Below are 14,649 nucleotides of genomic sequence, written 5' to 3'. Positions count from 1 at the left end.
CTGTTGCATCATTACAGCGGGTGAAAAGCAACCTTATGTAACAGCACAGCTACTCAGTGCTGGGACTGGGTGGCAATAACACCCAAACCAGAACTGATCACCCATTTCCAAAGCAATGGGCACACAGCAGCCTTAGGAGAAAATCTATCTCCTGCAAGCAGGTAGAATAGAGACCCTCCACCTCCAAACCCTGCGTGCATCCAGCAAAGCGGATCCCTAAGAGACAACAGATCCTCTGCTGCTCCTTATCAACATGCCAGCTTCCCTATTCAGCAAAGAAAAAGGGCCCCTCCTACCACTGGAGGTGCTCCCCACCTTCCAGCCCAGCAAAGCTATTGCAGGATGAGCAGCACCGCATGGACACTTTCCCCTCCAGTGGTGCCCTGGCATGGCCTTGTGGTGCCAGGCAAGGTCAGTGCCAGCACCAGGGGAAAGCCTGGGGCTCCTGAGTCAGCAGGAGGCTGGGGGAGCTCAGGGAAAGCTCTGCCCCCTCCCTGCTCATCAGCTGGCGTGGCAGCATCCCACTGATGGACACCTTCCCAGCCGGCAGGCGCAGAGCAGGATCAGCCCTAAAGCTGGGCGCAGCAGGATTTGGGTCAAGGATTTGGAGGCTACGATCAGGCGACTCAACAAGGAGTGGGTGGGGGTGGAAGGGGGGGGGGGGTGGAGGGAGTTTGTAGCTGTGAAACAATAGGCAGCTGACCTGCTGCCAGCCCGCGGCACTGTGCCATCACACAGGAAGATCAGCCCTGGGCAAAGAAGCTGCTCCTGCACACTTTTCCCATCCCCACCACTGCACTGACTGCAGCGTAGCAAAGGGCTGGGGAGGCTTGGGAAGTGCATTCTAGCTCCCTGTCCTCTTCTATAGTTCATCTCCCACTTTCCCCACAGGTTGCAAAGTCCCAGAGCTGGCACTGAGCTGGAGATCAGTGTTTGTAGCTCGCCATGTGCCCAACAGCACCGTGCAGCAGCACCAGGTGGGCACGGTGCTACCTACGCATACAGCTTGGTGCTGCTGCAGCTTACAGGAGCATCCACAGCCAAAGGGCCATGCTGTACCCCAGCAGATCTTGCACCCTATGCACAAAATACGAGCAGGGTTTCCAGCAAGCAAAGCTGAGAGCACAGCTGCCTCTCTTGCCATGGATCCCTTGGGTACATTTTTACTGCTTCCAGTCTTCAACACTGATGAAAAAATCATTCCAGCCACTTTCTGTCCTCCTCAGACATCAACCCTGACCTGCCCTGCTGGCATCTCCTCCTTCCAAAGAGATGCCACCCATCAGACAGGGACAAGATGTCCCCACTGGCCACGGGTGTCCCCATTCAAAGCATGGAGTTGGACCTGATAGCCTTTAATGGCCCCTTCCAACTCCAACCCTTCTATGGCTCGGTGATGCTAGAAGGGGAGGAAAGGGAAAGGCAAGGGAACAGAGGGAAGGGGGGGAGTTTTAGGCACCTGCAGATTCCAAGCCAGCTCACACAGATCTAATTCTCCCTCCAGACTTATCTTGGGGGGGGGGGGAAAAAATCATCTTGCAACGTCCTGAGCAAAATGCTCATAAAATTTCATTAATGTTCATGACAGTTCATAAAAATGATCAGTAGGGCTGGCAACTCCAAAATGAGCTGGAAATAAGTTTAAAGATGTTTTTATTGTAATCCCGCTTCGTCGTTCAGCCCATAAATAAAATGGGAGATGGAACGACACCACGCTGAAGCTGGACTGGAGATGGGGAAAAGATGAAGTGCTGTGATGAAGCACAAACCCAGCTCATTGCTAAGGGCACCTCATGCTGATGGGCAGCTGTGACATGGGCCACAACAGCACTCAGTATGGGGATGCCTGGATGGCACAATGAGCCTCAGATTTCCCCTCCTGTTGCAGTGATGCAGATAGGGCTGCTGAGTCTGATGACCTATCAGGCACACCCAAAGCATCTCATAGAGTCATTAAGGCTGGATAAGACCTCTGAGATCCCCAAACCCAACCCATCCCACGGTGCACACTGAGTGTGTCTCACACGTCCACACTGAGCACCTCCAGAGAAGCCTGCAGGTTGGTTATAGACTCTTCTAATGTCTGCTAATTGTTATTAGAGCTGCATGCCCAAATACACCATGCTTCGTCCCTTGAAAGCCCCCTGATTCCCACCTTTGGTGCAGGCAGCAGTGGGGCAGCAGAATGGGCCCAGAGCCCTTCCCCCAGCAGCCCATCTCCACGGCCCTGCCACAAGCACTACAGGCACCCATACATCTCTGCTCCCAACATCCATCACGCCCCGATCGATCCCTCCCGACCGCAGCCTGCAGCTCACCTTGGCTGCTAATAAAGGAAGTTTTGCAAGCAGAGCAGGCAGAATGCAGCTGGCAGAGAGGCTCGTGAACTTCCCAGCTATTTTGAGTCAGCTGCATTTACACACCCCAGCAACCCTATTTTCCCCTCCTTTCCATACACAGACCTCAGCCTTCAACCTCCACCACCTGCTCCAGGTGATGCATCCCTCCCTCCTCCCAGAGCTGCACCGTCTCTTCATTTCCCCACCCACCACTTCCCGGGACCCTGCTGTGCTCCCACGCGAACCCTTTGCTCTGTGCCCTCATTTACCACAAGCACCCACCCCCCATCATCCCTGCTCAACTCCACATCAGCCTCCCACTCTAGATCTCCACCCTTCTCCCTTTCCAAAGCCCTTCCAAAAGCTCAGCTCCTCGCCAGTCCCAAGCCACTCTCAGCCTCACCCCTCAGCCAAGCAGCTGCTGCCTCCCTATGAACACAGGGAAGGGCTCGATGCTCCTCTGCCTGCAGCACCAGGCAGCCCAGAGGTCCCAGTTTTCCTCCTTACAGTTTCTTTGGCAGCTCTGATGTGCACCACAATCAATGGGCTTATCCTGCTGACACGCACAGCACTCCCTGAAGCCTTGGACTCATCCGGACGCTGCGTTCCAATATAACTGAGTCATGGACAAACAGCCATGTTTTGCTCAGCCAATAAAAAGGACGTGTCGCTGACATGCAGCTGGTGCAACGGGTGGAAGGTCTCTTTTAAACATCCCAAATTCTGCTCCTTTTCTCAATGCATTTCAGCTGCCTGCTCGGAGAGATGAAAGACAGCTTTCCAGCAAGCCAATGGAAACAGATCTTCTCCTCCCTGCTCATCCATCCCAGAATCACAAGCAATGCCAGAGGGTAAGACCAGACCCAAAGGGAGGGGAGAAGCAAAGGGGAAGTCTTGAGGGTCCCTCACTCACCCACATGTGCTCCATGGAACCCAGTCAGACCGCCAGCAGCTCCCAGTGCTGACCTCCACCAATGCCTCCAGCCACAGAATGACTTTCTTTGCCTCCTGCTCATCCCTTGGGGGGTTTTAGATTCACAAAAAGAGGATGGCTAAACCAAGCAGCCCGAGGCATGTCCTGCTGTCATGCAAAGTCCTTGCAAAGTAGCTGGTGGGACACGAGGCTTGGAATGGCAACTCAGCAGCTCTTCCCATTGCATCTCAGGGTCTACACGCTCTGTCATCACATGGATGCTTCGTGGGGCTCAAACCCAGCAAAGCAAAGGCTGTCTGTGGTCTTCTATGCAAGTGGAGGCTGAGCTTCTTGGCTGCATCTTCCCAACTCTCTGCTCTTCTTTCTGACACAGAATGCCCCTGTTGATATCTATCAGCTAGACGGATTTGGCGTGGCTTTACTTTACTTCTCATCTTCCAGTGAAACAAAAGAACACATCCCTCTACTTGGGCAGCTTATTGTCCCGGATCAAACAGGCACTGTTTGATGAACACACTGCACTCCCATGCCTGGAACAGCCATCCCTGCCAGCACCAGGAGCTTCCTTGTACTTAACACCTCTGCCTTCAGGAAGCACGTCCTGGTGCAGAGCTCTACCAGTCATAAAGGTGAGAGCTTTTTATGTGCTCTGCTATGACGCGGATGAAACCATTCCTGCAGGCAGACAACATCCTGAAGCCATGGCAGAAATAACCCCATGGGCTGAACTCAGCCCTATGTGACACAGAAGCCCTCCCTGTACAGACCTACAAAGCACACATCAGGCTGTCCCCGGGATCCTTTCCATTTTGCAGCACGCAGTCAGCTTCCCAGCAGTGTGAGTGGCAGCCACAGGGCTCTATCTCCCCATCCCCATCTGCCCCACATCAATCAGTGGGGCACAGCTCACCGCCAGCACTGCAGCTCCCTGTCCCTCTGGAGCTGTCTGCTCCTCCTGCTGTAAGCTGCAGGCCTTATCTGCTCACAGCCAGCTCCACTAGCAGCAGGCTGAAGGCTGCAGGGCGGTGTGGGTCACATCTGCCTCCCAGCTGCCAAATGCCTCTCCTGACCTCTCAGTCCCTCCTTTGGCTTTTCCAGATGAGAAGGCAAAAGCTTGCAGCAAAGAGCCATCAAGGAACAGATAACTAAACAAATAGGTAGTGCAGAGCTGTCCTGCATCAGCCCACGGTGGGATGCTCTGCTGACAGCACTGCACCACGCAGCAGCACCTGTGCTGAGTCAGGAGCAGCCTTGACAAGCTCAGACCCTTTTGCTTTTCCATTCCTCTCTCCTGCTCCTTTCCTCTCCCTCCGTCACTTGATGAGCTGCATCACTGCGCTGCCTTTCCTCCCAACCCATCCAGAGCTGCATGGCTGCAAGCTGCTAACACATGCTGCCTTTTATCTACTCCTCACTCCCCATCTGCAGCTGAGCCACTGCAGCTCGCTGCCACCAGCAGGAGAGCAGAGTGCAGGGAATGGGCTGCAACCCCGTGCTCACAATCCCCCAACATGGCATGCTCACCTAGAACACGCTCCAGCTAATTATTCAAGGACTAATATATCCGTGTAAGCAAATTCTACCTTAAAAAGGCAATTCTAAAGAAAGGGAGCTGCAAACGAAGGCTGAAAGCCAGTGTTAACTTCAAAGCTTGACAGGGACAGGAGAAAAGCACCTGGCAGCACAAGGAGAGATCCTAATCTCGGCCCTCAGGACAATTCCCCTACCTCCAGCTTTGGGTTCTCTGCAGGCAGAACGCCTTGTACCCAATTACATGTCTTTATCCAGGGCAAGACTGACAGCAATTCCACAGTGGCTAAAGCCAATGAATCCAGGCATCCTCTGGCAGCTGAGAAAGGAAGATCAAAGCCAGCCCTGTGACAGGTAAATTAGGATGGCAGCTCTTACAGCTGCTTGACTTTATGTAGCACAGAGACTACAGGTCCCACGTCCTGCCATGGGTTGGGGAGGACCAACCCAACTGATGGAGCTCTGCACATCACTGAGACCCTTCTGCCATGGTCTGGGCAGGAGAAAGCTAAACGAAGGCAACAAGCAGGCAGAGGGAGCAGAGCAAATGTGTTTGCTGTCATAAAAACCAGAGCACTGTTTTACACCACGCATCTGAGGTTCAGAAATATCCCTTTTTGAAGGCAGGGATTCTGATTTCTAGAGGTGTTTGCACCCTGAGCCACGGCTGTGTTGAAGTGCAGCGCCGTTGCTCAGCTGGCTATTAATTAAGGCTCGTGTCAGTGCTTCCATTACAAACCTCTGCCTTTTAGGGGTTTATAACTCAGCCATAAAACTTTGCTCTAGGCTGAAATTTATCATGAAAGGGTCCGCCTGGAAGGAATCCATTCTTTTCTATTTTAGAGTCCCGAAAGCTTAGGGCCACAAAACAGGGATTTTACTCTGAGGACCGGTGCACAAAAGAAGCCCTTCAGCTGTTTTTTACAGGAGCACTGGGTGAGATTTGCCTCCTAGACCAGCTCTGAGATTCCTCCTGCTTGGGGTGGGGGTTTTATATGCTGAACGTTGTAAATTTTAGGTATTATAGAGTTTTATGCTCCAGGGCCAAAGTCAGTACTTACCTAAAGCCCAGTGAATCCCTCTGCCCCACTGGAGCGTGACTCAGTTCATGTTTCCCACCATTCCATCCCCGTTTCCTCCACTGAGTCACATGGGGGAAACCAAGACTTCATTCCCACCCAGCACTCCATTAAGCACAGATGGATCTGTCTCTCCAGGCACACAGGTATGACCTTCACACATCACTGCTGCCTTGGTCAACCAGGACTCCAATGGCCAGCAGAGCTCACTGCTGGCTCATGGTCAACTGTTGGTCAACCAAGGCCAATCAATCCTCTCTGTCAAAAGAGACTGTTTTCCCCCCAAGAGAACTTTTCCCAAATCAAAAAGAATAGAAATAAGGATATTTGGGCCAAAAAAACCATAAGACCACCAATCATTTACATCCAACAGCATCCATATGCCAGTAAGAAACCATAAACGCTTAGCCTACCATACAAAGAGAGTGCCCCAAAATGGTACCTGCAAGAGGTCTCTCGGAAGGAGATGTTTAAATCCCAGTGGGTGTGTATCCTGTCAACAAACAAACAAACAGAGATGTCAATGGCACATGCTGAACACAGCAACCTTCGCCATTACAACCCACCCCCTCCCCAGCTCCAACAGCCCCATGGGTCCCAATGTGCTGGCAATGGGGAAGGAGCCCCACTGGTGCAGCAGGCTTCCCAATAGGCCCAAGGTGTTGTCCCAACTAATGCTAAGCATTGACATCTGAAGAAGAAAACCCGAATATCTCCATATTGCACTCCCTCCTCCGCGCCCTCCCCGGCTGTAAATAAATTATTAGCAATTTCCCACCTCGGAAATTAATTTCCCATACTCTGTCACTCTGCCTGCTGACAAGCAGGAACAGCAGATTCTAGATGAATAACATCCTCAATCAAGGCAGGGCAGCCACAGGTTGTGCTGGCTTTTTTTCCCCCACCCCTCCCCTTTTTCTCCTCTTTCCAACCAGGCAGCATCCATGCCGACCCTGGGGGCTCAGGCAGACGCCTGACCTGTGCTCTGCTGTCTTGACATGCTACTGGGAGCATTGCTCCCCTGCCACCCCCAGCAGGGCCGTGACCCCCGCCGTCCCTCCCCATCAGGGTGATTGATGAGCAGCCCCATAGGAAAAGCAGCAACGTGAGCTGAGGGCAGAGGAATGAGCCTCAATGCAAGCCTGCCTGATTTGAATGTGCTCTAAATTGGGCCAGCAAGCACTTCAGCATGAGCACTGAAGTCAATGGGACTTAAGCACTGCTCAGAAATCAGCTGAGAACAGCGCTTGGCACGGAAATAATTGCACATCCAAGGCTGTGAGTCTCCCCAAGGCGAGCCTGCCTTTGTGCTCACCCCACAGAGCAGCTCCGAAAGGAGCCGTGCTGATCTCTGAGCTGTTCTTACAGGGGTGAGTACCTCTTTTAGGGTACTGTTAGATTTCATTAGAGATGAGGTTCCAGCGATAAAGCTGCGCTCACAACTCTATTTATTAGTCCCACATGTACATAGGCTTCCCTCTTCTTCACATATAGTGGTTCAGAAAACCCACCCTGGCTCTCTGCCTCCCCAGCTTTTCATCTGCAAACAGCAAATAGAACCCAAAGCTCCAAGCAAACTCAAGCTTCTCATGGCTCTTATGGCCCAGGAGCACCAACAGTGCTGTCAATGGGGCTGATTTTGCTCTGCTCCCTGGATGACATGCACGAAACCCCCCTGGAAATGGAGCCAATAGATCATGTCCCTCCATTCGTGCCTATTAAACACTGTTTGGTGCCCTCCAAAATGAATAAATAAACAAATGAAGGAGCAACCATCTGCAATGAGTCCGAGCACCAGCCAACATCAGAGTGTAGGGACACTGCTTGGGAGTGCTGTAAGCAAGGGAGGGAAAGCCTCAGATTCACACAGGGGCAGCTATCAGCCAAGATGGATAATTAAACACCCATATTTAGACAAATGAATAGGTGAGAATGAAATTAAATCCTAATCATCTCTTTTTTTTTGGGGGGTGGTGAGGGGAAGGAGTTGGGAGGGAAGGACAGGGAGCAGAACCAAGCAGTCCTTGCACATCTCTACGCCGTTATCACCAATTAGATTTCTGAGCCTAATGCACATTTTGCCTTTAACGGGTTATTCATCCAATTGAAATCAAATTACTAATCATTTGCAAGCTATCAGCTGCAGGAGCCCATCCTTGGGTTGTACGGAGAACGGTGAGCAGCAGACACTTCCTTATAAATTAATAACAGAAAAGAAGGGGGGGGGGGAAAGATGGATAGCAGCCCCACAGCATGGCTAACTGTCTTCTACCTCCTCAGCCACCCAGGATCTCTGATATGGGGTGATGCAGCAGCCCAGGGTCCCACATGGAGCTGTACATGGGTTTCCCAGCTGTGTGTGGCTCAGCACCTCAGTGAGGAGGTGTTTGGGGCTGGGGCTGTGCAGAGGGTGAAGTCACTCATCCATGTATGCAAAACAACCCCAAAGGGATGATGTAACAGGAAGGGCTGAGGCTAATCGAGGCATCCCTGGGAGCCCATGCTGGAATGAGAATCCAGCCCAGGAAAGAAAGTGACAGAGCTGGCAAAATAAAGGAGTGCAGCTGGGATAGTTTTTAATTTTTAAGGGCTTTTTTTTTTTTTTTTTGGTTCTTTTGGTTTGGTTTCTTTTTCCCCCATCGTTCCTTTGGACCCCAGAGGACCCTGCAAGCTTTTTTGGCTGTGGGGAGGCCAAAGGAGTGAGCCATCCTGTTGCTGAGCACTTACCCAAGGCCAGCCTGCTCCCATGGCCACGTGGGGAGCACCATGCAGCCACATCCCACCTCTCCCCTGCAGCTGTCCCTTCCTTCTCCCCTTTGTCCCAGGGCCAGCACTGTGCTGGATGGAGTCTATCTGCATCATTCTGCTTTACAGCACAACCTGATGCTCTCTGCATGCAAGAGGAGACTCAAGATTCCAGCAAGACTGAGACCTGGATTTGGGGTGTCGTGGCTACACTACAGCATGGAAGCGATGCTGTGTAGTGGACACGGTGGGGATGAGTTGAGGGTGGACTTGATGATCATAGAGACCTTTCCCATCCTTAATGATCTGTAAGGCCAGCTGCAAGGGGCTACAAGCAGCAACTCATGGCTCAGGGTTCTGTTTGCTCCCCACCTCACACTTCACCTCCTTTCCAGTCTCCCACCTCCTCAAGCAAGAAGGGATTTCTTCCCATTTCTTACTTCTTGTCCCACAACATCCCTGAGAATAAGGAGCTATTTTCCTTCTCTCCCTTCACAAATATATGGCCTCATTAAGACCGCGACAAGCTTCCTGGCACTCCGGACCAAGCCCAGCCTTTGCTTCCCAGATGGATCTTTAATTGAATATGGTGGCTGTTATTAAGCGGTGCATGGTTCAGAGAGAAACAGGGGAAGGGGGGAGGAAAAGGAAAAGGGAGGCAAAGCAAATGATGAGCTGTGGAGGAAGGAAGAAGGGGCTGCCTCTGACCTGCCAATTAACAGCAAATAGCCATTGGAGGCTGTGAAAGAAACGAGTCCCAACACAGCATCTCAGGAGGAGGTCAAGTGAGAGGACAACAGGAGCAGCTCTGCATTTACCCCATGTCAACCTAGATGGTGCTGGGACCTCACAGCCCTGAAGCACAAGGAGGAGCATGTTGGCCACTCAATAACTTTCAGAGCCAGACAAGGAACCTCATCAAGCACCAGTACAGCCACAGCCAGAATGGCAACGCAGTGCCGCATGCATTGGAACCAGCACTCCGATGGAAAGAAAAAGGCTATTCCTCTGCAGCACTGCCCCAATAATCCTCAGAGCTTCTTCCCTGAGTGCTTACAGTCTGGGTATCAAGCTATGGTATCAAGCTCAGCAGATGCCTCTGGTTATATGAGACAAGATTTTAAGCCCTCTGTTTTCCAGACAGGCGGCATAACACCACGGCTACTTAACACACCCTGCAAAGCAGGCTAAGGAGGACTCAGAGGGTCTCACTACAAGATGAGAAACACTCACCTTTAAGCCTGGGTCACCTGGATTTCTAAGCAGATGAGCCAAGCTCCTTACGGTGCAAGACTCGGCTCCCTCGGCTTTATCACACATGTGCAAGGCAGCAAAGTGACACAGTTTTGCAAGGACTTGCTGGGAAATAAGGTGGCGTGCAGTGAAATGCATCAACTACAGGCACAGATAGCAGCTCTCTGCTCCTTCCTAAAATGGGGCCCTGAGCACATGATGGAGCTGGGGGTGTCCCATTCACTGCAAGGCAGTGGGACCAGATGGCCTTTAATGGTCCCTTCCAACTCATTCAGTGGTTCTATGCTAACAGAGCACCCCACAGCAGCTTCCTCAGTGCTTTTACTTCCTCTGAAGGCCACCGCCATAGGCAGGAGCCTAAGGGTCAACATGAGGGAGGCTAGGATGAGGGATGAACCAATGCACTAAGCTCCTGGCCCCCCTCGGAGCAGCACACAGCATCCCCTCATAGCACAGTGAGATGAAGCAGGCAATATAAAGACAACTGAGAAAATGGGGGGGGGAAAAATAAAGGCAACAATGTCCAAAGCAATGATGCAACCACTGTAAGAGCAGCTGCACACAGGGGTGCATGGGGGCCATTGGGGTACGAGACAACAACACAGCTTTAGTGGGGCCCCAACCCTGACCTCCTGGCTATCACAGTTTAACCTATTTCTCCCTCTCGGTGGGAGGCAATAAAGCCACAGCCCAATCCATCGCAGCCAGGGAGCACACAACAGGTGAATTAGGGGCAGCAGCAGATGGGGGGCTGGCTGTGCAGGCCCAGCTGGTGCGTCTGCATGCTGTCTGCACTGGGGCCAGCATGAGACCTTCCAGGCAACACATTGGGAGCCACTAGATGAGAAAACCCAGCTCCTTCATTTGGCAGAACTAAAAACCATCATGAAAAAGGGGGTGTTGTCCCAAACCTGAGGACGGGGGCTCCTTCTGCACCTTCTCCCCCTGTACACATGCACAGGGCAGACACGTCCCTAAACACCTCTTATTTCCCAGCGAGAACCCCCAGCACTGCTGTCATTGATCACCCAGGCTTTAATTACAGGTGGGCTTTATGAGAGGCGCTGGCTGTTTGCTCTCCCTGCTTCCAAGCTGAATGTACTGGCATCTGCTGGAAGCCAAGGGGGGGAAAGAGCTCATCTCCTCGGGAGTGAGAAGCACATAAAACATAAGAAAAGCAATTACATGCCTTCGGTTTCCACTCCTCTGTTTTTATAGGGCTTGTCTTAGGATCTGAGTGATTTTATGCATCGGAGAAAGATGACAATCAAGATGAGTTGCAATGATATGCATGGCAGGCTGAGACACTGAGCCTTTAGCTATTTATTTCCCCGCAGCTACAGGTCTTCTAAACATCGTATTTCTTCAGAGGGATGAGGGAACCCCAAATTTTGCAGCTGAATGTTATTGGAACTAAGACTTTATATGAGAGCCCAAGTGACAGTCAGCAGAATGTAACTCAGCAATCCCTTCTCTTACCCCTGTATGGGGTACAGAGCAAGATGCAGCCCCAACATCTTGGTGTTGAGGTGTCTGACTGCCTACTGCAACTCCATTACACCCCCTTTCGTGCTACAGAGGCAATCTTGGGACCAGGAGATGCTCTTTCACACTCATAATCAAGAACACGTAACATTATCATTGCTGCTACCTCCATCCAAAGCTTTGCTCACCAACAGTGAACCACCCAGTGTCCACTGCATCAGAATTTCTAGGCAAATGAAAGCAAAAGACAGGACTTATGACCCATTCACTGCTGAGCGTTTTCCATACGGCTCCATGGTCATGCAAAATGGCTCCCCAGGCACAAAGGCACAGAATGTTGGGCAGAGGATGCAACAAAAATCAGCCTGCAAATGCAGATGACTTCAGTGCAAACACAAAGCCCACGGCCCCCTACAGCCCTACTCGCCCCATAAAGGAGTGAGCAGCCACAAGAGAGGATCCCACTGCTCCTTCTGAACCCCAATGGGATACCACATTGGAATTTCAAGGCCTAGAGGTGACTCCATTGGGCAGCCCACACCCAGTGCCCACATTTCCGTGCCTTTGCTCTTGGCAGTGCCAACAAGATGCAAGAAAAGTACCTTCTTTTCATGATATTGATATGGAGATCCTCTTCCTGCTTTACTTCGGGGTGCTGACCATTGCCCTTGTCACTCTCTTCGCTGTCGTCGCTATGCGAGAAAATGGAGGTCAGCTCTTTCTTGGGGATCCTGGTTGGGGGCAGGGGGATCGTCCTCTTCTCTGCCAGGCGACCCCGGTTCTGGCACAGGACAGAATCAGTTGGAACAGGAAACGGTGGGAGAGAAAAAGAAGAAGGATTTGGTTAGGAAACCCATCACCAAGAAGCTTCACTCCGATGGTCACCCTGGAAGGCAATGAGTTAAGATTCCAGATTCCAAACTGGTGCTCCCTGTTTGCAAAAGACTTTCCAGCAGAGACACATCCACACCTCGCTCTTCCATCTCTAGCATTCAAGCCATGCAATTCCAGCCTCTCCCCACCTCTCTGCCCCTACACTGGATCTCAGCCACGCCAATAGGAAAGGAAGGTAGATGGGAGCACAGTAAGGCTCCCGCCTCACCCTCTGGGATATATTTGCTACTAAATGTTGCCAACTATCACAACAGGTGAAATGCAACCTCTGGCCATGGCACAGCAAAGACATGACCCCAATAATCCCTAATGCTTTCGCTTGCCTTTGCAAGCCAGTTTTGTCTCCCGTACAGCACACAGCTGGCGAGGATAAGTCTTAGAGAAGCAGCACATTTTTTAGCAAGGATTGGAACAAAATGAAGAAAGATGTGTAAAAAGGGTCAAGCAAATGCAACTCTGACCTCCCAACCCAACCTGGTGAGATGGGAACAAGCTGGGAGAGCCAGGCAGGCTCCGCAGGGGAGAGCAGAGCAAGGCTCAGCCCATGTGTTCTGCATTAAGCAAAGGAGGAACTTTCCAAGAAGACAACATGCAAGCTTCTTGTTTACCTCCGTCAATAAATTTCCAGTTGCCGTCATTAAGGGGGAGCCCTAATTGCGGTGATAATTAGCTAAATCCATCTGGAAGGCATCACCCCAAGGAGGCACATGAGCCGTCCCACCCCCCAGCAGCAGCACCCTCTTTGAGATGCTCACCCTTCACCTTCCTGAAATCCCTCCCCTTACACCTAAACATGCAGCAAACGCACACACCCCGATGTAGAAATACACTCATATATGCATATATCACATAAGCGTTCCTACACTCAATATACAAACACACACACACCTGTGTAGGTATCACCCCACACCCAACTGCTCCCCTCGAGCACAAACCCAAGCAGATGGATAACACAGCAGCCCCGTGTCCTTGCAGCCATGTGCACCCCAGCTTTCCAAATGCGTTTCTCAAAGCTGCATTTATTCTTGCTGTGAGGTTGGGGGGGTATTTCATTTTACTTTCTACATTCCCAGACAATTAAAATAGATGGGGGCTTCCCAAGGTGCTCTATATGCGAGCAGAGCAAGATGAGCAGGCACCGTCCCCATTGGGATGCTCCACCAGCATCCCAACCTCAATGCATGGCAATGCAAACGCCTCCAGAGCGTGCACACAGATGCAAGGCCGTTGGCACGACAGCTCCTCACGCACCCGTGATTCAACCCACTGGCAAATGCCATTTCTAGTGGATTAAAACCAACAACAACAACAAGCCACCCAAACAACCCAACTGCAGAAGCAGCAGCACGTGCATTCCTTCTGCATACAAGACACAAGGAGCAGGAGGGGCTGTGGGTAGAGGGGGGGTAGGAGGGAGGTTGGTGTGCTGCCAATGCTGGGAGCTGAGGAATGCTAAATCTATTCCATATGCGAAGGAAATCCTCAAGCCCAGACAGCGTTTTCTCTCTCTCTCTCTTCTTTTTTTTTTTAATTGATAATAAAGATATGGAAAAGGAAAAGGGGGGAGGCTCCGAAAGCCTGGAATCTTTTTTTCTTTTACAAACAGCAACGCAGCCAAATGGCTTTGATTAGGGAAATTACACACCCACGGAGCCCACACACCCCTTGTCAGAGAAATGGCAGCGTTCACATTTAGCTCTGGTTCAGATGAGCAAAAACAGCCAGGAAAGGGGCAGGTACCTGCCCAGCTAATCCTCTCCCCTGAGCTTTCATTAGGAACCTGTAGCCATCATACTAAAGGTATACAGCATCCCATGGGGTTGCTGGTATCCTACAGGCATCCCATGGGCTGACAGCACCCAAGGGGCTGATGGCTTCCCATGGGTTGATGGCATCCCATGGGTTGATGGCGTCCCATGGGTTGATGGCATCCTACAGGCATATGGCACCCAATGGGCTGATGGTTTCCCATGGGTTGATGGCACCCAATGGGCTGATGGCATCCCATGGGTTGATGGCATCCCATGAGTTCATGGCATCCCATGGGTTGATGCCTCTTTGCTTTAATCCTTTCACTATTCAAGGATGCTTTGGTGGGACACACAACAGGGCTGTAGGTACTATTACGGCTGCCGAAAACGTGTTTTAAACCAAAAGAAAGTTACAGAGAAAGGAAGCTTTTCCCATCGATATTAACAGCATTACTTCCCGAAGCCCTAAAGAAGCAGATGAACAAGATCTGTGAGCAGAGGGGAGTATTTCCCATTTATTACCTTTGAGTGAGTTATAAAGCCTCGAGGATAATTTGTTAATAGACTCGGAGCTACGCTCTTGTGGAAGAGCCAACTGGAACTCACAGCCTTTGAAAGGAGATAGTTCAGGATAGAGA

General features: G+C 51.3%; 1 protein-coding gene across 6 annotated transcripts in view; it reads right to left on the bottom strand.

The window, feature by feature from the left end:
• Positions 1 to 14,649, bottom strand: part of SAMD11 (sterile alpha motif domain containing 11) — a 73,407-nt gene that overhangs the window by 23,201 nt on the left and 35,557 nt on the right. For all 6 annotated transcript variants that reach the window (XM_072354020.1, XM_072354021.1, XM_072354024.1 and 3 more), the window contains 2 exons: positions 11,969 to 12,147; positions 6,325 to 6,375 (listed from right to left, as the gene is read on the bottom strand). In XM_072354020.1, coding sequence (XP_072210121.1) covers positions 6,325 to 6,375; positions 11,969 to 12,147 — 230 coding nt within the window. The remainder of the gene's footprint in view (positions 1 to 6,324; positions 6,376 to 11,968; positions 12,148 to 14,649) is intronic.

This window comes from Excalfactoria chinensis, chromosome 20 (assembly GCF_039878825.1).
Source record: "Excalfactoria chinensis isolate bCotChi1 chromosome 20, bCotChi1.hap2, whole genome shotgun sequence".
Lineage (NCBI taxonomy): Eukaryota > Metazoa > Chordata > Aves > Galliformes > Phasianidae > Excalfactoria > Excalfactoria chinensis.
The sequence above is the reverse complement of the archived record's forward strand: the minus strand, read 5'-3'. Positions and strand labels throughout refer to the sequence as shown.